At 43.9% G+C, this 25,949-nt stretch overlaps 1 protein-coding gene across 3 annotated transcripts in view; it reads right to left on the bottom strand.

The window, feature by feature from the left end:
• Cpne4 (copine 4) overlaps positions 1–25,708 on the bottom strand; it is a 464,454-nt gene extending 438,746 nt beyond the window's left edge. The window contains exon 1 of one of the 3 annotated variants that reach the window (XM_041677389.1): positions 25,378–25,708. In XM_041677389.1, coding sequence (XP_041533323.1) covers positions 25,378–25,430 — 53 coding nt within the window. In that variant the 5' untranslated portion in view covers positions 25,431–25,708. Of the gene's footprint in view, positions 1–3,625; positions 3,796–22,290; positions 22,843–25,377 lie in introns of those variants that run through there. The other 2 variants (XM_041677391.1, XM_041677390.1) reach the window with 2 other exon arrangements.
• Positions 25,709–25,949: the final 241 nt, after the last annotated feature.

Below are 25,949 nucleotides of genomic sequence, written 5' to 3' on the forward strand. Positions count from 1 at the left end.
AGAAAGGGGTTTGCTCAAAATGACATGTACTAGTGTCGCACCGATAAACTCAGAGTGCAGACAGCATTAGCCATGTGTGGAAAACAAACCATGCTTCAATGTCTGCTGTCTTTTCAAAACAGTATTTTCAGCTCAGGACACCTGAAGAAAGGGGAAAGGGAAAGCTTTTTCTTCAGCTACCGCTGTTGAAGGGTTGAGAACAGAAACGGGATACCCTCCTGCATGGGTCCAGCAAAAGTCCCAGAGCCTGCTCCACATTCTTGAACCCTCGGTTTCTGAGAAGGATGGGGATCAAGCTGCTGAGTTTCCAGTAAGAGCTGTGGGGGAGCTGATCAGGAGCAGGAAGAGGTACTTGGGCAGGAGGGGGTTTATCTCAGAGGTAGTGAATTTGCCCAGAACTCTCAAGGCCATGGATTTAATCCCCAGCACTTAAACAAACCTAGGCTAGAGGTATGACTGTGTTCACTGGACTGCTTTCTTTCTTTCTTTTTTGTTTCGTTTTTTTTTCCCTTAAACTATTTAATCTGTTGGTTTTTTTTAACACTGGCCTAGCAAGTAGAAAACCTAATTTTATTAAAATTTGGTTGTATTCCATATGATTTTTAATTATTATGTTCTTGGTTTCTGTCATTCACAAAATAGTCATTTGACAGTTTTCGATTAGTTGGCTAGGTTTGGCTTTTTTACTATTACCTCTGATGGTTTTGCATGAGGTTATAATAATATAATGTGTAATAGGTCTGACATTATTTAATCGAGAATATTTTTTAATTGATCATATATGTATTTCATTAAATTCTCTGTATTCTTTTAAAAATCCCATAGTTTAAAGATTTCTTAGAATTTCTATTAAATCACTTCTAATCAAATTGGGAACAAAAGTCAATTTATTCTGCTGACCCAATATTTAATTTTATTGTTTTGTTGGGGTTTTTTTTTTTTGTTTTTTTGGGTTTTTTTTTTTTTTGGGTTTTTTTCGAGACAGGGTTTCTCCGTGGTTTTGGAGCCTGTCCTGGAACTAGCTCTTGTAGACCAGGCTGGTTTCGAACTCACAGAGATCCACCTGCCTCTGCCTCCCAAGTGCTGGGATTAAAGGAATGCACCCCCACCGCCCGGCTCCAATATTTAATTTTATTTATCATTTTATTCTTTGCCTAATACATCTTCACAATTGAGGATAAATGTTTAATTTATTTATTTCAAGATGCAAAAGAGTTCATGCTTGTATCCTGGTTTAATTTTTGTTATTGTTTGTTTTTTGAGACTGGACCTCCATCTGTAGACTAGGCTGGCCTTGAACTCATCAACTTAACTCATCTTTACTCTGCCACATCACTTTAATCCAAATAATTCCCCTTCACCATAGGAAGGAGCGTGGTCTTCAAATTGCCATTTAATGACCCCCATCCTAACACATGATGGGGTACATACATCACCAAAGACCTCATCCCCCTTCCTTCCTCTACAGGGCCACTTTTTCAACCAGGTCTCACTTGAGAAAGCAAAATCTAGACAGACTCTAGGAATCACGCAGTGTTCTTAGACTGACAGGCATCTTTCCTAACGCAGCAGACACACACACCCACAGTCGGCACACACATCATAGGCGGTGTGATGTCATGAACTTTTCAATAATCAATGGAAGCAGAGCAGGGAGAACATTTACATTCTAAGCAGACAGCAAATATTTGATCAAGGGATTATTTCCTTTGCTTCAGGGCAAAAATCCAAAGGTCATGAGCAGAAGAGACCCCCCAACCACCCTCCATCTCCCCAGCAACACTAAGGTAAGGCTAAGACATCTAAGCATCACATGGAGCAATCACAGGGAAATGCTAGCCTCAGAGGGAATAAACTTAGAAGCATCAGCTCCCATAGTGAGGCTGATAACACGGCGCCTCAGCTGGATTCCATATAAGCACTTCCATGGAAAGAGATGCAGACACAGGGCTAGGACCAGCGCTCATCAGCACAGGGTGTTTCCCAGGGTGCACACTTTTGTTGCATATTTATTTAATGTTCTGTCTTTGGTATAATAGAAGATTTGCACGTCAGTGCCCCCTGTTCACATTATATACCCATCTCATCCGAGGCAAAAGCATATTTGACAGTTATATCTGGAGGTATCAGTTTGTCATTCCCACTGCATTTTGTCAGGTTCTCAGGTATATGACAAAGCATGCTGATGACCCAGATGCGCGGACAGTACGGCATACTTTCTCCTCTTTGGGCATCCGCTTACTGTACGGGTGTTATAGCAGCATTAAGATAGCCGTCTATGAGTGAGGGATGTTGAAAAACCACAATTTGAATTGGCTTCAGTTACACGTCCACTATGAAAACCACAAATGCAGATTAAATATACCTGTCAGCAGACATGTAAAACTGTAGACTTTTTCTGACCTACAGAGTTAGGCAATGCAAATGACAAGGCAATTGAAGCTTTTCAATGCCAAAGTGCTGCAATAAAGAAGAAACAGAAGTAAAGGGTATAGCTTAGAGACACTGCACTCGCCTAACATGTAAGAGGTTCTAGGTTTGAGTGCTAACACTGAAAAAAAAATCCAATGCCATGCCAAGCACAAACTAACCCAAATCTTAACTTCTAGGCTCCCTGGGCTCTAATTGGTCAGATTCAGCTTTGAGAGCTTTGGTTACCTAAAAATCTGACAGAAATTATGGGTTGGAATTTCTCCCCCTATGATGGGGGACTCTGTTTTCACACTTTCTCTTCAGCCTCACCTTCTATATCAGTGGATTTTCCAGTCACAATATAAATGGACCAACTGGAGTTTGGAATGGTCTGGTTAACCCCCGTGCCTGTCATTGGCTGAAGAGAAGCATTCAGGAGAACTACGTTCATGCTCCGGAATGAAGGGAAGTTAGTCAGCCACAGGAGCCCTGAGGAAGGGCAATATTTTCCCATGGAAAGTGGAATAACAAAAATATACATCAATAACATGGAGTTTTTGTCTACATCCATTCCCGACCAGGACTGGGGTTTTGTCTCTTCTCTGAATATTAATAACACATAGAAATTAAATTTGTATTCACTGTCTAAAAGGGTCTATTAAATTGATACACACACATAAACACACACACACACATACACCATGAAAAATTGTTCCATTCTTGAAACTCATCTAACAAGATTGCTCAGATGCTCTTGCAGCCCTGGTTATGGTTTTGCAGGATTACATAACCATGGCGGTTATTTAGTTTTGCACATATCTGTACCAACGTTCCTGAACTAAATCTTAACACGCTGGAGAGTCCATCACCATTTCAGCCTTCTTTTCTGAACTAACAGCTCATAGTAGACGTCCAGTATGTGCTAGCTGGCTGTGTGGTTAAGGAAGACAAGCCAGGAAGAGGGGCTGGAGGTAAACATGGGTCAAAAAGGCCCCTCGGTAACAACAAAAGGTGTAGCTATTATGGTCTGAATTGAAGGAAGGAGGTACAAGTGGATGGGAGGAATGAAAGAGAGGAGATTAATTTAAATGATGAGGAGGAAGAAGGCAAGAAAGAGGGATGAGGGAAGAAAAGAAAATGGAGGTAAAGACAAAAAGGGAATCGTGAAGGATAGGGGATGGGAAAATGTGAAAAACGTGCAGAAAGGACTTACCCTTGTGCCTCTGAGTCTTCCATGTTTATTCTCGTTCTTCCTCTATTTCCCAAACAGCTCTTGGTGCCTTACAGGGTGGACAGCACCTAGTTCCAAGCTTGTTGGTCCACCACCAGAAGGCTGTGTGAATCACTTCTAGTACTAGATTGGTGCTTCCCTGGCTAACACCTGTGTCCTGTGAGTATGGAGCTGTCACGGATCTTCGGGAGTCACTTCTAGGAAGCTGTATTTCCTGACCCAGCATAGAAAGCGCTGAAGGATATATAAGCAAAAGCTAGGGCAGGACTGGCCCTCCGCCAGGAGCTGTGGTGGGAGGTCCTCTCCTCTTATTAGTCCCAAGGAATCACATGACATTCTCAGTCCACTGGCTTCCTGCGCAGCCCATCAGGGAATCCAGGCTCAGAGGCTCCATGGGGCAGGCAAGGGCAAGGGCCTTTGAGGATACTCATTGGCATGAATCCATGGCTCCCTCCCTGCCAAGTCCCCTAGACTGTGACATCTCTCCTCTAGCTCCCTGCGAGGACTCAGTGACTGGAAACAAGAATACCCAAGACAATGAAGACAGGTAAGTACCTAAACCTTCATAATGCAGCTCTTCATAATGACTTAAAAGCAAAACCAGCCCAGGCTCCGCAGTGTTCTCAGTCCTACTGCCCCCTTTTCTCTCTAACAAGTGCCACAACATAAAGAATGCTGGCACGCTTTTTTAAAAGACATTTTTCATGATGAGAAAGGGACTCTCAAAGGGAAAAGTAGATAGCATCTACGTTCGGGAGATCTATGTAGTACAAAGACTTGGGAGTGCAAATACGTATGTCAGGTTTGGAGCACCTTTTCCAAAGGGCTTCTGACCCAGACAAGCCACTGAGCATATGAAGACAGATCCAACTGTTACAGAATAAAATCAAGCTTAGGAAAACCGGGACAATGCTCGTGAGCAAGCACCGACACCCAAAATAATGGGATAATCTGCCTTAGCGCTTTATTTTAAAAAGTAGTTTGCAGACTTCGTTAATCACTATTCACATATGGCATGACTGTCGCCTTTATGAATCATGTCTTATCTTGAAAAAATTTTTTCTATTACCTTTCTTTTGTTCTGTGTGCCATGAGACAAGAAATGAAGGAAGGCTCTGAAGTTCGTTATGCTAGGATCAACATTGACAAACAAGGTCAGCCGCATGCGCTCAAGCCGCATGAGCTCAAACGTGAGCATCTTCATTCCCAAGCTACAAAATGATCCTAGCCCTTACAAAATAACAGCAACATTTCCCCCCACTGAGGTTTTACCCTGATCTTAGGGTACAACCCTTCATGGTGAGTAACAGATATAGATATAGATATAGATATAGATATAGATATAGATATAGAGCTGTGAGGGCAGAAATTTAAACAAATCTGATTCAAAGTAAGATCTTGTTTAGGTCATAAATCCCTTGGAGAAGCTACCCAGGTTGTGATTCAAAATAATAATCATAACTGCCTGTGATATAATCCATCTGAAAATGATCTGAAAATACACTAGATGAAGTGTTCATTAGTACAGCATATATATAATATATGTATATATATTATATATATACACACATACACATATATGAATGGAAGACGAGGTTTAAAATCAGATAATTTGGGCTTCTCTTCATACTTTGAAAAATGGAATGATACAATAATAATGGAAATCACGGGCTTCAGAAAAATTTGCCATCATTCTCTTCCTTGACACAATGATGTCACTGTATGGAGCCATCTATCATACAAACATAACTTTTGTTTTCACATCCTGGACCAAAAAGTCACCTCTGTGCCTCTAGCCCCATCACTGACAGTGTTTGGAAGTTCTAAAAAGATCAAGAATTCTCAGACACAAACAGCCTCAACCAAAGCTGTCTCTCAAGAGGAAAGACTAAACAGCCTATTCAAGCAGCATACCTGAGTGTGACTGTCCACCTGTCTGTATGTCTGTCTGTACCTGCCAGCTTCTAGCAGAAAGACCATTCAAACTTGGGACCATTAAGCATATTCCCACACCACCACGGTCTCTAAAGGAAGCCAATTGCAAACTAGAACTTAAGAATCCAAGAATCAAAATTTCATCCCTCTATGTTTTTTTCCAAAAAGGGAAAAAGTGGTCAGGGTCCTATCTAAGCCAAGATCCTAAGAGCAGGCTTCCCTGCCTCAGCCCAGGGTTCCTTGCCATCTGCCTGTCCTCAGCCAGCCATCCCACACAGGCAGTGAGACACTTACCACAAACGGGAGGCAGGCTGAGTTGCTGTGTCTGCACCCGGTGCTCCTAAGGTTGGAGTGCCTACAAGGAAAACCCTGCAGCCCCGTAGTGGGATGCAGAGGCTGAAGCCAGAGCTCTGCTCCCCTCTCAGCTGAGCCAGTGTAGCTGCCTCCCAAATGTCGGAATTAATAAATAACTCCATGGTCAAATCTATGGAGTTGAGCAGATGGGAGCCCCGGCTGTCTCCTCGGGAGAGAGGGCAGTGGGAACTCTAGCATACTCTTTGAATTAAGAGTCAGCTACCCTGAGTTCTCTATAGAACACCAGCCTGTCTCCCAGGATGACAAATCTCGTTTTCTTCTGGAGGTTCAAGCACATTACAGGCTACCCTCGCTACCACTTCTGCTCCACACCCCTCTTCACAAGCAATGAATTTATAACAGCCGTCTTCCCCGTAATTTCTGGAAACTACGGGAAACGCCATTTCCACCTGCGATTTTGGCCCATGAGTGAAGGGACCTTAGGCACTCCGAGTCTGTGGTTACAGAGGGCTGTCAATCCACAGAACTGTGGATTACACACTGTAAGCATGTTCTCCAACCCCATCACTATAGATAAGGTCAGAACCAACACCAGGCAGGATTGTGACAACCCCCAGATTCCCTTGTCTCTCTCTAGGTGAGACACTGTGACAGCAGACACTCATGGGCTTTGTGTCCATCTAATAATTCAAACTGATGCTGAGTTCCTCTGACTGAGGCTGACTCAAGAGACTGCAGCTGCTGTTGGGCACACTAGGGCACAGTGACCCCGAGGATGCTCCTGTTATCCATCTCCTCTCTCTGTATTCTACAGAGTAACCATGCACAAAAGAGCTCATCAGAAAGTAAGATATTTAGATCTTACAAATAAAATGATAAATCATGCATCACAAATCACATATCTACACCCAGACAGTTACCCAAACCGTAAGCACCTACTGTGTGCAAGCACTGCAACCAAGGTCAGGCACTTAGTTATCTGACCCAGCATCTATTCTTTGAGATAATACTCCCTTGGGCATTTTGAAGAGCGAGTGTATTTCTTATCTGGCAATGGCCAAATCAAGACACCCTAAGTAAAGGACTTCATAGATGTTTCTACAGAATTCTAGAGTGCAGGCTAGGCAGGCATGTCAGTCTGTATCACAGCTTTTCAGCTCTGCCGTTGTCAAGTGGAAGAAGCAACGTGCAGGAATGGATATAGGTATGTTCTTATGAAACTTAATTTACAAAAAATGAAATATCTACAAAAAATAATTCAGTTTAATCACAGGCTAGAGTTTTCTGGCCCGTGTTTTAATAGATCACATTTGACAAAGACTTCGGGGTACAGCCAACCCCCAGTTGCCCAAACCAAGTCTTATTTCACCTCAAACTTCTCTGAGACACAGAACAGAACATTTGGAGAGTTTAGATCATAGTGAGAAGTTGGGATTACTTAAAAGATGGGAAAGGCATGGGGATCCGAAAGGGATTGTCACTTGGCCTTCCAGGCCTAGAAGTAAAACTGGTACCCTCTGATGAACTAAGCATTGAGCTTCCCTAGGCATTCTGTTCCTCCCAGCTTAGGCACACCAGTACCATGCGTGTTCTCTCTCACTGCCCCATCTCCATGGGAAATGACTCTCATTCCTTCCTGCTGAAGGCTCCCGGTTCACTCTCAGGCTTCCTTAAACAGAGGAGCGCATCTACAGGCAGGGGTGATGAGAAAATGAGAAGGAGGACCCAGCTGTCTCCCCTGCTGTGCCTGCTGGAGAAAGGGGGCTCTCACAGGCAGCCTAGTTGCAAACCCAAGGGGGCTCATTATTTTGAGCGAGGGTATATATTGTTCACCTGGACCTATTGATTCCAGTGTTTTGGAATTCTGAACAAGCAGCTCACATCCTAAAAACAGCATGAGAAACTAAGTTAAAAGAGTTCTAGAGATGGCCCTCATGGGAGAAATCACAGACTCCTGCTTGATGTGACAAGGCAAGAAGACGTGACTTGCCAGCCCGCTCACTCGTGCTTGGGTATTCCTGCATACATTCCTCTCTCTGCATTTCCTGTGCGTACAGGAGCTGCGCCAAAGGACCCACACAGCCTGAGGTCAGCAGGCAAATTTCAGCTTCTGTGAACAATGACAAACAGCCACACAGCATCGCCTGTCGTGGGTCTGCTTATTTGCGTGACGGATGGTGCCTGTGACATAAAACATCTGGATAGACACTTTAAAAGCTGCCCCGGGAACCAGCCACCCAGATGTTTCGTATGAAAAAGGTCACAGTCAGATGGCTACCACCTTCCCTTTGCCCTAACTGCCCGTCCAAGGAGCTGTTACCGCTGAAGAATCGCACAACCCTGAGACAGGAACCCCTCTCATTCATTTCTCTATTAGGATAGACGGAGGTTTGAACTCATCGATCATCAGCTGAGAAGTACATTGAATTATGTCAGCTCCAGTTGGGTTGCATTTACTCACTAGCACTTAACGACACCATAAAGCATTCGGAGTCAGCCAGAGCTGATGCTCAACAACCATGGACCATTACACGTCAAGGGAAAACATCTACTAGAACCCCTCGTGCCATCAGATGAGGAACTAAGATAATAGGGATATGCAGTGCTTCCCCCGTTAACCTTCGATTAAACATAGACCAGTGGGCAGCAATGGAGGAAAAGGCCTCCCTCTTCAGGGCAGCCATTAATCTGTGTCTCTCAATGTACTGAAGTAGCATAAGTGATCCCTCAGACAGCCCTCCTGGGCTTCCCTTCAGTGGCATGTACCCTGGGGGACATGGATGCAATGCGTTTCACAAACGTATATGAGTTGTCACCTTTCTAAGCGCCCTCAGCTAGGACAGAACTCCCTCAGTGGAGAGCAAAACTGCATCTTAGTTTGGCCTGTGATAGACAGGTTAACTCTTGCTTTCCAGTTATACAAACAAATACTTCAATACTGAAAAGTACAGCTTCAAAGCACACTGGCCTTTTGCTTAGGAAATCACCATTAGAGAATGCAGGCAAGCAAGGCTTTAAAACTGAGCCTTGTGGGGGGAAAAAACCAGTTTGGGGGGAAACAAGATATTTCTCAGTTTTGATGGTTCCAAAAGTCATTAAAAAAAATAGGACTCGGAGTCTGGGAAAGGTGTTATGATTTGAAACGGGATTTAATACAGCAATCCTCAAAGGGTGAGTGCCTTTAATTATAATATAGTAAATACTAATATAGCAACATACATGAACAAAACCTCATTGAGATCTTTGCTAAGAGTGGGAAGGAGCATTGAAGCATTTAAGCTTCACGAAGAGTTTGAGCCGTCGTGTTTTAGCAGGACTGTACATTTTGGAGTAAATGGTGCTTGCCTTTGTCTCGTGCATCCCTTGTTCAGTATGCAATCACAGTCAAGTTAGCCAGCATCTCTGAGATGCTTATTTTGTGCAGATCAAACCCATTGCCCCTACGATTATTTGCCCATGTGTATCTTCCCTGCTGAAATAGAGCAGTCGTAAGGGCAGGGCTATGTCCCTCTCACCCATTCTATGTCCCCCAGAGCCTCATACAGCATGTTGCATGACACTTGATAGATAATCCTGGACCACTGAGCAGTGTGGCTCTGAGGAAAACAGGATAATGTGTGCACAGAACCCTGGAAGGCACCTGGCACACAGTAAATGCCATAGGTGCTCAACAAATGCCAGGGCCTTTTCTGTTTGCTTTTTGTTTTTTAAACCACTAATGTTCTTCCCAGGTAAAGCACAGGAGGGAAAACACATAACTAGCCTATATTAAGTAAATATTTAAGAAACCTGCTCTCAGAGTGTCGCCTCTAAACCAGAAGCTCAGCATCACCTGGGAAACAGAACCACAAAGTGTTTTGCTCCCGCCCTGAGTGTACTGAGTCAGAAGTGGAGAGCCAATCAATCAACTGTGTTTCAGGCATCCGTCTAGAAGGTTCCTGTTCATCAACAACTGTGACATCCACAGCTTGAAAATAATATTTTAGGCTGGCCGTATTTGATACTTTCTTTTAAAAGGTTTATGTCTAACGGGGTGTGTGCACACGCATGTGCATGTGTGTGTGCATGCATGTGTTCATGTGTCTGCTGTGTATGTGTATGTCCCCTGTAGCTGGAGTTACAAATAGTTGGGAGCTGTTCAGCAAGGGTATTTACTCAATTATGCCCTTCAAAAGAACAGTACATGCTCTTAACAGCCAAGTCATCTCACCAACTTGGACTTTCATGACAAGAGAATGCCCACCATCCTCACTATGGCTGGTTGCCTTGGACATCCTCTGAACACAGATTAAGAGATTTTAAGTCTAATGTAGTAACTGTTTGTTGCTAGCCTTGAGGAGGGCAAGGGCTGATTCTGTGCTCAGTTGTGTTCCTGAGGCCAGGGGTAAGCATGCCCTTGCATTTGAAATAAAACTGGAACCAGGAGAAACGGGAATTCTGAACTTAGAGGAGAACCCCCAACTTGGGTGTTGGTTGCATCATCTCTGTGCCGGGGGTTGGGAAGAGAGGAAAGGAAGAAGAGGTACAGGACAGAGGGGTACTGGCTAGCAAGAAGCTGTGTAATGTGTCCGTTTTGATGCTGATTTCATTGGCTTTATAAACACACTCCCAACTTTTCCAACTTACCTGCAACACAGCAAACCACTACCATTAGGGAGTCACTTCAGGCTACCTTTTGAGAGATGTGCACAGCCAAGAATAGCTACAGTATGAGTCTACAAGCCTCACCGTTACCGTGGCACCGTTGTTATCCTCCGATCACATCTACGACACTTCAACGGGACAAGCAGAGCCAGAATCTTAAACCCAGGGACATGTCACTCAGAATTTATGTCCATCACCCTCAGGCAACCTATCTGACTATATGACTATACAGAGCATTGCCCTGAAGAGTGTCTCAGTGAGCTTCCCATTGTTATCACAAAGACCATGACCAAAAGCAACATGCATAGGAAAGGGTTTATTTGCCTTATATGTCTAAATCATAGCTCGTTGTTGAAGGAAGCCATGGTAGGAACCTAGACGCAGGAACCAAAGCAGAACCACAGAGGAGCACTGCTTACTGGCTTGCTCCCCATGGCCTGCTCAGTTTACTTTCTTATACAATCACCTGCTCAGGGGTGGCACACCACCCAAAGTGAACTGGACCCTCACTCATGAGGGCTCACAGACTTGCCAATCTGATGGAGGCATTTTCTTAATTAGATTCCCTCTTCCCAGATGACTTCACCGTGTGTCAAATTGACAAAAACCCAACCAGCACAGAGATAGAGTGGGACATTTATGAGGACGAAAATCAGCCTTTTAAGAATTCTATGATCTGCAAGCCGGATATCTAATGTACTTACAGACAAATCCACAAATGCTGACATGCAGAACTTCACGCATCTACTCACATCATGTGATTTTGAGCAAACAATCAGGCATGGGAGCATTCTAAACAAATCTCAGTGGTACAGAGTAGATGTCAGGTGAGCCCATGCATGGGCTACACACAGTGTGCTTGCTACAGAAAGAGCACACACAGGGTGGTAGGTGGAGGAGAGGGGCTTCCTACTGGCTCTGTGAACTACACCAATGATCAGCTGACAGAAAATGTTTAGAGAATGCAGTACAATATAAGTTAGTCTGTCGTCATGCCTTAAGTAGCATAGACTATTTATGTAATAATCACATTTTATTAGGTAAAGTAACTAGAAATAATTACATATAAGGATTGTGTAGGATACATGCAAATAATGTATCATAAAAGGGAGTGAGAACCCAAAGATGTTAGCCTCCAATGGCATCAGCATCCATGGATATCAGGGTCTTAGAACCTATAGCCCAAGGATACCAAGGAGTGATGTATTTTGTGTACATTGACTTTCGGTTCTCTGAATTTATCTTTTAAAACCTTCCATGTATAGTTGCTACCTGTAAGAGCTTGTGATGTACCCTGGGGATTGGTGTGTCCATACATATTCACATTACAAAGCAATGACACCATAAGAAAGAGGAAAAAGTAGGGAACTCAGATGTGTCTCAGTGGTGGAATACTTCGTCTAGAGGTGCAAAGTCTTGGTTTGCAGCCCCAGAACCATGGAATGCTGAAGGTCAGTACTAGAACCACGGAATGAAGGGAGGAATGGAGAGAGGGAGAGAGAGGGCATCCAAAATTTGTTTCGTTTTGTTTTAAATGATGCGTATGTGTGCATGTGCCTGCATGGGTTGATGTGCACCAGTGCATATGGCTGCACAAGGAGTCCAAGGGGGTCCTTGAGCAGAAATGACAGGAGACTGTGAGCCACCTGATGTGCACGCTGGGAACTGAACCCAGGCCTTCTGTGACAGCAGCAAGCAGCTCAAACACTGAGCCATCTCTCCAGGACCCCAGATTTGTTTTTTTTCCTCCCCAGTTATATGGGACATTGAACAAAAATCATCTGTAAAGCAAGACTATGCTTAACTAATCCATACAACATGACTTTTACCAATTATGTGTGTATGAATAATTTCCTCTTTTAGGCAAAGCAAATGTGAGTAATAAAATTGCTTATTTTAAAAAACACTATTTGGAACATAGCGGACAATGAGGAATACTGAGAATTCAAGAACAATCGCAGTGGGTTTTTGATCCTACTGCACGTACTGGCTTTGTGGGAGCCTAGGCAGTTTGGATGCTCACCTTACGAGAACTGGATAGAGGTGGGCAGTCCTTGGGCTTCCCACAGGTCAGGGAACCCTGATTGCTCTTCGAGCAGATGAGGGAGGGGGACTTGATTGGGGGAGGGAGAGGGAAATGGGAAGCAGTTGCGGGGAGGAGGCAGAAATCCTTAATAAATAAATAAATTAAAAAAATAAAAAAGCAACAACACTATTTGGGGACTGGGGACAGGCCTTGCCTGATCAGATGGCTACCACGTAAGCATGAGGACCTGAGTGTCAGGCACAGTGACCAGCATCTGCAATCCTGCTACTGGAAAAGCAGATACAAGGGGATCCCTGTGTCTTGCTGGCCAGCCAGTCTAGTGAAATAAGTGAGAGGCAGGTTTGGTGAGAGACTCTGTTAGAAAAAAATATTCCTGAAGAAGTCAGAGAAAAGCAACCCTTAGCACATAGTGAGGATGGGCCCACTGTCCGATTACCTTCAGTCTGCCCATCCACTCTTTAATGAATGAAGGAATAAGACATAAAGAGGCTGTGCAATTCAGCCAAATCCAGACACCCACAGAGTGGTAGAGTCAGGGTCGAAAGCAAGTCTGTAGTGTTACAGCCTTCACTGTAGACCAAAAGTCTACAAATACTCATTTGTCCTCATTAAACCATATCACAGCCCAGTGGTTTTCTGGCATATACTCTAAGCAGCACAAAGAACCTAGAGTGTTCTATACACACACCATCCCATCGTGCTTTTGAAGGAAATGTGATATAGATATGAATAATTTACACTGGTATAAATTTTGCTTTATTGGTATTAAGTTAAGGTCAATTTCATTATATTATATGCATATTTCTAATCTTGATTAAGGTATTGTGATTGTGTAGTTCATTTTAAAAATGTAATGAATAATTAGGAAATACACGTTGTTGATGGATAATCATCGATAATAGTCAAGCTTGTAATCATGTTAGTTAGATTTTCTGGATATATAGAGATATATTTCAATTAGATAGGCATTCTTCATATCTTCCAAAGACTACAGAACATGGCATTTAAGATATTTTAATAACTTAGGGCTTTTCATGAAAATGAGACACATCTGCTCCTGGCAGCACCAGTCGACTTCAAGAGGAAGATGGGCATCGAAGAGGATCCTTATGGAGTTTGATAGCCATTTGGGCAAGAAACTGCTCTTGCCTGGACTGATGCATAAACTGGACACAAAGAACCCTCAGAGAGAGGACTGCTGAACTTGCCTAAAGATGAGACGTCTTTTGGGGTTTCTGACTCATAAAAGAGTCTGTGAGACATTCTGCAGGACACAGCAGATAGTGACTGAACTGTCTTTGAAATTTCCTGCTTCATGGAAATGTCTGCTGGATACTATGGGCCTGTAGGCTGAAGATGGAAGCCCCAACGGTACAAAAGAACTTTGGGTGACTTTCCAGGCAGTGAGATGTCTCTGTCATTTCTAGAGTTTGAAGTTTCTTAGTTCTTGTTTACCTAGGTAATATTATATCCTTCTGGAGTCTTTGATGGAGTTGAAGAATGGATAGATAATTATAGTTTTCCTTAGTTATGATAAAAGATAAAATAGATATAAATATTGTAACTGTAATTCTTGCTTGATAACTGTTTTGTTATATGTAATCTTACTATGTTAAACTTAAAGCCTTTCTTTTTTGTTTAAACCGAAAAAGGGGAAATGATGGAGGTGGGTCTTGTATCTTATCTGTTGCTTTCATTGGATAACAAATAAAGAAAACTGCTTGACCTGATAGGACAGAAAATTAGGTAGGTGGATTAGACAGAACAGAATTCTGGGAGAAAGAAGCCAAATCAGGCAGTCGCCATGATTCTCCCACTCCAGACAGACACAGGTTAAGATCTTCCCTGGTAAGCCAGCTCGTGGTGCTACACAGAATATTAGAAATGGGTTAGACCAATATGTAAGAGCTAGCCAATAAGAGGTTAAAACTAATGGGCCAAGCAATGTTTAAAAGAATACAGTTTCTGTGTAATTATTTCGGGTATAAAGCTAGCCGTGCAGGTGGCTGGGTGCCAGAAACGTAGCCCCGCCACTCCTCATTACAACAGAAATGCTAGAAGGCTGACAGTTTTCAGGTCAGCTCTGAAATAGACAAGAGGATCTACCCTCATTCTTCAGGGACAGAAGGATGAGCTGAAACCCAGGCCCAGAGTTGAGGAAGCTCCCTCTGGTGTAACCTGGGCTCCAGATGGTTCATGTATCTGTAATTTACTGAAGTTGTTCCCTCACCTAGAAGAAGAGATGAGCATGATGGCTTGGATGTTGGCTCCCATAAAGCCCATATATTTTAACACTTGGTCACCAGCAATGAAACCCTTGACAGGCCTCTCTCTCTCTCTCTCTCTCTCTCTCTCTCTCTCTCTCTCCCTCCCTCTCTCTCTCTCTCTCCTTGCAGATCAGAATATAGCTCTCAGCTCCTTTTCCAGCACCATCCATGCTCCAGGCTTGATAATAATGGACTAAACCTCTGAAACAGTAAACAAGATCCCAATTAAATGCTTCTTCTATGAGTTGCCTTGGTCATGGTGTCTCTTCACAGCAATAGAATCATGACTAAGGAAAAGGGTGTTCTTAATTTCATGGGGCTGTCTGGGGCTCGCATTTCTTGCATCCATAGAAGATACATTTTTATCTCTTTAAAATTAAATCAGCCCAGGCCAGACCCAGCCTGATTGTACAGGCCTGAAATGCCAGTTATTTGGGAGACTGAAGCAGGAGGATCAAGGCCAGATTATGGAATTTGTAAGATGCTGTCTCAAAACAAAAAGAAACATAGAAACTGGGCTTGTAGCTCGATGGCAAGTGCTTATCTAGCACGTGTGAGGTCCTAGGTTCAATTCCTAGTCGCATACAAAAATAAATAAATAAATAGAAGGAAATAAATCAGGCCAGAAGCTATGGTCAATGTTAATAGTGGCCCCCAAATCTACTGTTTCCAGATTTTCCTCTTATGCTCCCTTGCTCTGGATATGATTTTCAGTCACTACAGATCACAGAGTTGAGGAGGTACATGCAGAAGAAGTCTGGCCATAGTTTCGTTTTTGTTCTAGAAAACAGTCTTCCTCATCTAGAAAACCAGAAGGGTGTTCTCCAGAGCCCAGCTCTAGCTAGAGAGCACTAACCGTGAGGGCAGAGGTGCAGGCACCTGGTTTTCAGTGACACAGTGTCAGGTGCAAACCAGTGGGGTTTTCATTTTGTCTCTAAACTTTTGCCTTTGAGTCACCTGTTGAGTCAACACAAAAAGAAACAAAGGCATAAAAGGAGGAGTCCTGCACTCTGGTGTTGGACTTGTCATTTTAATGGCAATGATAAGACATCCTGTATTTTACTGTTCTTATTTTTTAATAGTATCTACATTGACTATATATATATACATATATATATATACCTTTAAATATTCAAAAGAGTTTTTAAATTATTTTATGTTTACGGTTGTTATGCCTGCATAAATGCTTGTCAACCACATGGATGCGCAGTACCTGCAGGTGTTACAACGGGGCATGTGATCCCCTAGAACTGGAGTTACAGACTTTTAGGAGCAACTGTGCGGGTGTTGGGAATTGAACTAAGGTCCTCTGGAAGATCAGCCTGTACTCTTTACCACTGAGCCATCTCTTCTCCCAGTCTTACCTTTAAATATTTTAAAATAGAAATCATGGTTTGATTGATTGTTTCAGACATACCATTTAGGGATTAGGATGCTTGTTACATTTCTATTGAATTTCTTTCCAAATCATTTTCCATATAAATGCATTAAATCAATTACTTAAGCATTTATTTTATTATGGTATTGATGAAACTAGTAGATACAAGGCAGTAGTGCAACTTGGTTTGATTTATGAATATTAACACATTCATAATATGTTGAATATATTTGTTAGGTATACATGTGTGTGTGTGTGTGTGCATACATATCACACACACATTTTGGTACAGAAGGGTAGCTGAAGATGGTGGAGCATACTTATAATCCTAGATATTAGAAGACTGGGTTAGAAGGATGAAGAATTGGAGGACAACCTGGGCTACACAGTGAAACACTGTCGCAGAAAAACAGATAAAGAATGGAAGATAGATAGATAGATAGATAGATAGATAGATGATAGAGGGAGGGAGGGAGGAAGGGAGGGAGGGAGGGGGGGAAGGAGAGAGAGAGGTGGGTAGGTAGGTATAGGAAACGTTCAAGTGCCTGCTGGATAAGATTCTACCACTCACCCTTCTCTCTCTGAATTACCCTCCACTGACCAAGTTCCTTGATACACAAGGAGACAAAGACACCGAACAGTAACGAGTGTTGTAAAGAACCCTGTCCAGGTTTCTAGAGACCAAGTGGTGGCCCTCTTTCTCTCACCCTGCCATCTCTCTCTGTTCCTCCAGCTGTGACTTTCAACACGTTGCTTTGCCCCTTTCCTCGGTGTCTTCACCCGTGGCTTTTGGAACAGAGCCTGTTGCTCCCCTCTTAATGAGCAAGTGAGTGGAAGAGACAGAGGGGACCTGCACTGGGGGACAGAGGAGTCAAGAACCCCGATGGGTGCCTCGCACCTGGGTACAGTTCTGAACTTAGAAGCCAGGCTCATGAGCCCCAGGAGGTGGGCTCTGCCGGTGCTCCGGCGCCCTCTAGCGACCGACAGTCCATCCTCATGCTAACCCTCCTAAGCCCAGCCTGATCTAGGCAACTTTGGGCTTGCTGGAGTTGAACTCCAGCCAGGCAGCTTCTGGGCTTCCTTCATCCCCCCTCCCCCCCAACACACACACACACACACACACACACACACACACTTTCAGAGAGAAGTAATTTGATCCATTAAAAGCTAGATCTTTGAGACGGGAAAGTATTTCATCCATACACTTTAAGCCAGAGAAGTTTTCCAGGGTCCCATTGAAATTCTGTATTACCCCGATATTTCCAAGGAAAAAATACCCACTTTTCTTTTAAAAATAAGAATAATGAAGCTATATATATTGTGTTCTGAAACAGGCATGTAAAAGCAACATTTGAGAAAGTTTACTCATTTTAAATAGCTCTTTAATTAAAGCAGAGTTAAGATTCCTCCGTGGATTCTTAGACTCTTGAACACTTAGAACATCTCTGTTTACTTTATTGACTCCATGTGACATTAAAGTAGATGTCTAAACCTATGCAGCAAGGACAGTTCTTCACAGAGCATGCACACTAGCAGGAATGGCTGCAGACAATGACTTTGTACAAATGTAATCACATCTGCTGGGTAAATATTGCAGTGTCTCCAAGAGAAAATGTAATAAACTCCCAATTCTGCTTCTCTAAACACCCCAGTGGGGGTGGGGGTTCCCCCCATCATCTCCAACTCATGCGCCACCGAGATGATCAGTATACATGGCGCCAGGGATTGGCGCCATCGCCGTAATGGCCTGCAGGGAACTGGAGTCTCTTGACAAGAGGAGTAATCAAGACGGTTGTCGAATAAGACTCCTGGCCCTGCACAAGTCAATTCCCTGAGTTTTCATTTCCACATCTGTCCAATTAGAGTCAGTAGATTATCCTCAGGCTCAGCCAGTCTGGAGAGTCATAGTTCCAGGACGCTAAGCTATTCTTTGCCAGTTAGCAGTGAATCCGCCACAGAGCTATGTCAGTGACCTCCACCACCTCTGGGCACAATAAAATAACAGGACTGGAAAAAGAGAATACTCTCACCTACTCTCTCTTTACAAGAGCAGCCTCAAGGCCCTCAATACGTACTGACCTAACAGCTAGTGGTCCTTTGGAGGCTTTCAAAGAACTCAGCAAACAGATTAAGGACTTATTGGGATTTACTGACTCAGAAATATGTTAAACAATATTTTATATATGAAGTATGTTATATGACATATCCTATTAATTCACAAGATAACAGAAGCCACTTAGGAATAAGATTTTTAGCACAGAAAAGCCTACGAGCTCATCTCGGCACTACCATGTTTGTGTTTTGTAGACACAAGCATTAGCAGATGTTCATTGGGTGAGTTGGATGCCAACTGAGTCCTTACTATAGACTGCCTAGCTCAAATATCATAGGAGTGATCATGTACCTGACCCTCACACACTTACTGAGTTTGGTCTTCAACATAATGCCAACCTCTACATACCCAACCTTGAGAATGGATTTGAAATGGCAAGCTTGTTTACTTTCATGACATGCCTCCAGAAGAAGGAGGAGGAGGAGAAGGAGGAGAGGAGGAGGAGGAAAAAGAAGAAGAGGAGGAGGAAGAGGAGGAGGAGGAGGAAGAAGAAGAATTCTAAAAAGAATAAAAGTAAAAACCCAGCTCTGACTATCTGTGTTTTGATCTGGATAAAACAACTCTTTCTTTTCTTTTTGACTATTTTGTTGTTGTTGCTTTTTTTGTTTTGTTTTGTTTTTGTTTTCCAAGACAGGGTTTCTCTGTAGCTTTGGAGCCTGTCCTGCCTGGAACTAGCTCTTGTAGACCAGGCTGGCCTTGAATTCAGAGATCCACCTGCCTCTGCCTCCCAGAGGCATTAAAGGCGTGTACCGCCGCCACCACCACCAACTGGCTTAAGCAAACAACTCTTACTGAGTGCTGGGAGGTCAATTTCAATGCCCTGGAGGATGGTCCTGAACCTGGTGGCATTTTATTTTGAATGCATTTAGAATTTTCTGCCTTGCTATTTCATAACTCCAGTGTATCACTACCGTTGCCAAGGAAATGTGACTTGAGTTACTGCCATGGATCCAAAGGGGTTTGTTTGTTTTGTTTTAAAATATTAAGAAGACAAAAATGGAAAGATCAAATAAAGGAAATGAATTTACTTCCTTCTCCCTCTTCAAGAGCCACGAAATACAAATCTGATCACATTTAAAGAATGCAAAGAATCAGCACATGATTTTTCCCAGCTAGAAAACTGACATTCCATCAGCCTGGTGGACATCCTCAGAATGTGCTTCTCAGTCTCTCTTCTGGGCGCAAACCCTCCAAAGCTGCGACTCTCCCTGTGTGAGTAAAGGTGGTCCTAACCTTCCAGGCACCAAGGGGAATCATGGTGCACAGCTTATAAATACATTTAGCTGAGTCTCAAAAGATAGATTCTAATAGAGATGTGAAAAAGATTCCAACGCTGACCCAGTTTCTCACGGTCAGGTAAGCCGAAGGCTTTCACTCATAATAATGGACTCAAACAATTAGATTTTTGAAAACTCTCTCTCTCTCTCTCTCTCTCTCTCTCTCTCTCTCTCTCTCTCACACACACACACACACACACACACACACAACTTTTGGTCCTTTTCATCAAAATGCTGCATGCAGATGAAGAGAACCTTTACAACAAGACAACTTTTAATCCAAAACCTGTAAAAAGCAGGGTCCTCTTCCAAGGAAGCTGACAATTTAACCAAGATGTCCCATAGCTACACCTGGAGATAAATGGGAAGTCATTTTCTTTTCTTTTTTTCTTTTTTCTTACAATTGAGAAGCAACTCACAAATCCCAGACCATCTATCCTAAAGTAAACATTTCTAAGTTCTAGTAAAGTTGCTGCTCAGGAGCTGAGAATCTGTCTATGCCCAAGAGCCAATGTAAGGCCTGCATGGGAAGAGTAAAAACCAGGCTGACCACTCAGGGAAAGAATGGAGTCGATGGCCACAGGAGTTCTTACACGGGACTGTGTGAGTGGAGCATTGGTTTCATCACAGGCAGCTTTGTTCATACAACCACTGGCAACTGTCCAGGCTTCAGTATCCACCCTCACTATGGACCAACAGATCTTTCTATAGAATGTGCAGGGGGAATCACCTACTTCTGATGTGGTTTCAATTTGAACCTGAGAAACTGTCAGAAAATTTTGGCCTAACACACACAGGTGTCCTAACTATATTTCCCAAGCGTCATCTCAATTTTTGTCTCTCTCTGTGTATGTAAGAAGCTTTGACCAGCTCAGTTCAGAACCCTGACCTGCTAAATGGACTTTTGGCCAGCCCTCTTTCCTACCAGACAGGGAAATCAAATGAGTTCGGCCCAGGGGCAGTTCAGGGAGGCAAATGGAAACATCAGAAGTTATCTAATTTCAGAGAAGCCTCTCTGAGTCTTGTCTCATCTTCTGCTAAGAAATGCAGTCTTCCAAACTTGAAAGGCATTAAATAAAGTTGGCTCTTTGACACTGGCTTTAAGGCAACTATGGCTAGGACATTTACCCCGTTACTGTGAACTATAAAGTAACACCATGGATGCAAAAATACCTACCTATATTGTAAAGAAACTTTGAAGGGGCGGGGCTTAAACTGCTTTGCTATAAAGCAAAACGAACATAAATGCCTTTAAAATTAGAGACTGTGAAGGAGTGCTCAGAGGCTGGGAGTAAGGAGAGCTCTGTTTGAAGCCAAGGTGGTTTTGTGGGTTTTGTTTAAATAAAGATGGGGTTTCGTCTCAGTTTAAGAACACTTAAGCAGGGGCTAAAGAGATAGCTTGCCAGCTGAGAACACTTAAGGACTCTGTGACAGCCCCAAACGCTGTTCAGGAAATGGAAAAACAAGTGATCCATGAGAAACCAGAGCAGCGCTTGGAAAATCCTTGCAAAGCAGTAATAAGAGGAAGCCCTAGGCTTGGTCTGCGGTGTTTCAAAGATAAACTGTGAATTTTTGAAGCATTTCGGTTCCAGAGGCAGGGAGATTCTAGGAACTGGTTGGTCCACAGCAAGGGGGCTTGAAGGAGGCTGTACCTCTCTCAGAAACTTTCCCAGGGCTCTGTGCCCTCTTCCATCCCACCCCCACTTCACCTCTGGTGCTCTCATTTCCTTCCTCCAGCTCACTGACTTTTCACAGGTAATCTTCCCTAAGCCTCTGTCCTTACATCATGTCTACAGCCCCCTGCAGCCCCCTCTCTCTTCTCCAGTAGAACCTGGAAGACAGAATGGGAATAGGAACCTCGAAGCCTGCTTACCCTAAGAGGAAGAAGAAGAGCCTATTCCTAAGAATATTTCTTAGATTCTGCCAGCTCCCACTGGACCCTGTTCAACTCAATTCTGTGAGGACCACTTTCTAATGGACCCCCTTGGACTCAGTTCTAGTAATTCTGTTACCACCATCTAGTCGGAACCACTTTCTGGCGTTTCTGGTTCCTCTTTACCACCTTGCTATTTTATTTTACCAAAAAGAAAAAAACAAATCCTGGAGACTGAGCCAAATAAAGACATCCATGGGCAAATCCATGGGTGAGTTGTAAGCCTGAGAGTCATGGACGTGGTTAAATATCATTAGGACCTCTTGGCAAAGAATGGATCCAAACAGTAGGAGGTCAAGCCATTGGCTAACATCACCATGTCCCACACCTTTCTCCCTTTCTTTCTGTCAGATGGGAAGCAGAAACTTCAGCCTGGACTCTGATCCCCTCCCCCTTCCCGTTTCTAAAACAATAATAATCCTCCCCCCAAGCCACTAGGACTTCCCCAGCCGGACCTCACCGAGGTGCCTTGGTCCCGCCTGGGGTCTCCCTCTCCACTCCACCTGGGAGAGTAGAGTTATGTGAGAAAGCATGTAAACAGTTGAAAGTTTAATTTTTTTATTTTTATTTTTTTTGCCTTTTAAGAAGGACTGCTGGTCCTGCCGCCGTTCAGAACAACAGCAACGACAAACAAGCCAGGCTGGGCAAAAACCCAGTGCTTCTCAAAAGTTGGTCTGGCTACGCAGCAGCCCTGACGAGTTTGCAAGAACGCGGGGCTCGGAGTTGGCATCTACTCACCTGGGTGTGCCAGCCTCGGAGACTAGAAAGAGAATTCAGCCCGGGACAGGTCTGTCCCGCCCCCAAGGATACAAAATCCGCCTTTGGAGTGGAGGTCCTGGATGGTGTAGTTGAAAAGAGGTCTTAGGAGGGTCGGGCTTCCCTCCTCCCTCTTTGGTCAGCTGGGGCCAGTTTAGCAACAGCCAAGGAAGATAAAGATGCTGGGAGGAGAGTTTGGTCGCTCTGGAAACCCCGACTCCATTCTTGGGGATGGGGGCGGGGGAAGAGGTGAACAGCGTGAAGGGAGCTGCCAGGCTCGGAAACTCGCAGAGTAAAGAGGAAGGAACTAGGGAAGGAGGGAGGGAGCAGAGGAGTGAGGAAGGAAGGAAAGGAGGAAGGGAATGGGGTGAGGGTGGGAGATAGCAGCTTCTGAGATTTCCACCTTCTGACGAAACCCTTGCGCCCAGCAGCCCGGCAAGATACTAGTTCCTAAACCTCCTCTCCAGCGCCCCCTGGGGGGATTCTAGGGACTGAGCGACGCCCCGCCCTGAGCTCGGCCCTGGCGCTCTCCATGGTCCTGCCGCGCCCTCAGTCCTGATTCCCAGCTCAGCTTTGCAACTCCCACCAGCTCCCAGGAGGCACGTGATTCATTTCTCCTTAGTCCCTGATAAAGCAGTGAAATCACAGGAGCAGAGAGAAGAGAATAGGAGCTATACTTTTTTGGTTTTTGCATACATTCAAGGAAACTTCTTGACCAGCTCAACTGTCACTAAAAGTGGGGGTGACGTTGAATACTAATTTGATACATACATGTCAATAAAGACATGAATAAATGAATGGACAGCTAGTCTTCTCTTCACCTCAGAATGTTTTGGTGAATACAAAACCTCGCCAACAAATAAATGCTTAGAGGATGTATGTTTAAAAATAGACCTTACGGCTGTGGTTTTAGCTCAGTTGGTAGAATGCTTGCCTAACACACAGGGTACTCTGTGGTTCAAGCGCCAACATCATACAAAGTCAGGCATAGCACTGCATTCCTGTAACCCCAGCATTTGGGAGGTGAAGGGCGAAAGGCTCAGAAAGTTGAAGTTACCCTGAATTACACAGGAGGTTTGACGTCAGCTTCAGTTAGAGACGCTGTTTCAAAAAGCCCAAACCAAAATGATAGGTCTTATTTAAGGCGCAACCACTGCCACATATTATAAAGCACTTTGAGCACAGTATTAAGCATTTACACAAGAAGTGGCTGGGTTTGTTGTTTTGCTTTGTAATACCGCTAAACAACATCTTGAGTCCTCAGGAGGCAGTTTGGAAATGATGGCTTTTCTGTTATAAACATATTCAAAGTCAAATTCAGGCAAAGGAATGATGAAAAGACACACCAGGCTGCTTTCATTTGTCTCTGCAGAAGTAGATAAACTAGACAAGCAAAACCTCCCTGCACATTGCCATAATCAGAATAAATTAGACTTTAGAATCTATAAAGTAAAATGAATAAAAGTTTCTCTCTCTGGACTTGGAAATTACATAGGGGTTAGAAATGATGGGCAAGCACACAGGGTGCGGGAGAAAGGGGTCTCCCTCTCTGCTTGTTGAAATAGTACACAACACAGCAAGATCTCTCTTTAGGTGAAGGGCTTGGTTGTCAGCTTCACACCACTCCACAGTTCTCAGTTTCAAAGGCCAGAAAAGGATAAATGACAGGATTGAGGCAAAGGAGCCTCACTGATGGTTCCAGAAAGGAAATGGGAAGACTTTTGAGAAGAAACAGCTTCCAGGAAAAAAATCAACATTTTCCTTTTTCCATTCACCTCACAGGCCATTCTATGATGGCATATTAAATCACAGCCTGGGAAAATAACCCTGAGAAAATCTGGCTGCACATGGAGCTTACACATGTGCCTGTGGTTTGCCTTGACAGTAAACACTTGGGTCATGTGATTATGCACAAGTCAGTCATTGAGGCCTTGGCATGTGAGGTCACAATAAAAGACAAGCCCCAGGTTTGGAGCTTGAAATATGCTCACAACACCCCTGGAAACAAAATAACAAACACAGACTTCACTGGAAGGACTAACCTCCCAGGAACACTCAGGGTTTCTTCCTAGGGAAGGGGGGTGGATTCTGGGAAACCCATTTGCAGTCACCATCATGCCTGCCAATCCTTCCTAGATTGGATTCAGTAGCACATGGCCTTAGAGATGAAGTCTGTGTTGGACTAAATCTGCAGAGATGAAATAAGGGAAAAAAAGGTCCAATTTGTTTTCCTTGCATGTTGACTGTGAACTCTAACCTTGAAATTCCACTGAGGGGATCACCTCTGTTAACTTGTTCATGATTGGAACCACAAAACCTAGGAGAGCATCTCCACTTAGCAGACAATTTAATACACAGTTATTAAATTTAAAAGTTTTTTAATGTCTTATAGACCATTTAACACAAACCTCTTATTTTATAGGCAAGAGAAAGGCAGTAGCGATTTGCTGAACACGTGTGATTTCCTTATCCAGTATTTCTTCTTATCAGCCCATCTCATTTTCAAGGCAGCCTTCCCAAGTAAGTTTTATCATGTCTACCGCAAACCTGATTCAGGGGGCTGGGATAACCAGACCGTGAATCAGTTAGTTGCTGCATATTACTTGAAACAAGCTCTGAAGGTGCCCAGCAACTAACCGTGGACGATGGAGAAGTTAGAGTCAAAACCAACAGAGAAAACCCTAGTACAGTTACCCCTCCCCCTTTGTATAGGCATGCTAACTAAACACAACACCAAAACTTGCGACTGCCAGCAGGCTTCGGTTCCCTAATTAGAAACAGTTGCCTGCAAGCCAGTGCGCAGAACACGTGTGCAGCTTTATGCCAGGGTATTTTTTTCCCCTTGAGGCATGACACTGAAGGTAAATGCAAAGAGGCTTTTTGCAGGGCACATGGGCAGAACTTACTCCCACCTCGCATATGAAACCCACAGCTGAGCTGCACGAACAATTTATAACCAGCTAATAGGCTGTCTTCTCCATCACTGCCCCGCAGCGAGTTGCCCACCAACCAGCCAGAGTCCCCCCAACAACTGTGAAATCAAACCCTCCTTTGCTCCGGGTCACTCACCGCCTCCCGACTCTCCTTTTCATGGATTCTGTGTTGCTGGGTTCTACAGCCATGGTTAAGGTTATCTAAAGCCAAGCTGCTGAACTCGGTGGCACCAGCTTCCCCAAGCTGAAAGGAGGGCTTCAGTTCTGGGTGGCTTCACTCGCTGGGTCCGTTTGATAACATAAGGGGAGGCATCCGCTCTGTGTCCTGTGCCAGTATGAAAGGCATCTCACCCATCAGGATGACAAGTCAAAGGCTGGAAGGGAGCCAGGGAACAAGAGGGAAGGGATGTGAACTCTTCCCAGTGCAGTGGAGAGCATTTTTAAGGGTGGCAGATGATGAAGGGAAAAAGCAGACGGAGAGTCGCTGCCCTGCATCAGAAACCTTGGCTCCTTCCCTGAGTGAGTCAGGGTGAGCATTTTGTTTTGAAATGGAGTCTCTGTTTTCTTTCTTTTGAGCTGTAGGATGGTTACACACTCAACCAGTCAAGGCGATGGCTGTAAATAACAGGATTTATTTTTGAGACCGTGGATCAAAGCAAAGCCTTGAATCTCACCCCAGGGTTATTTATAGCCCGAAGGTGTGTCTTT

The sequence above is a fragment of the Microtus oregoni genome, unplaced genomic scaffold (genome assembly GCF_018167655.1).
Source record: "Microtus oregoni isolate MIOR12 unplaced genomic scaffold, Mior012 000028F_ref0000031, whole genome shotgun sequence".
Taxonomy (NCBI): domain Eukaryota; kingdom Metazoa; phylum Chordata; class Mammalia; order Rodentia; family Cricetidae; genus Microtus; species Microtus oregoni.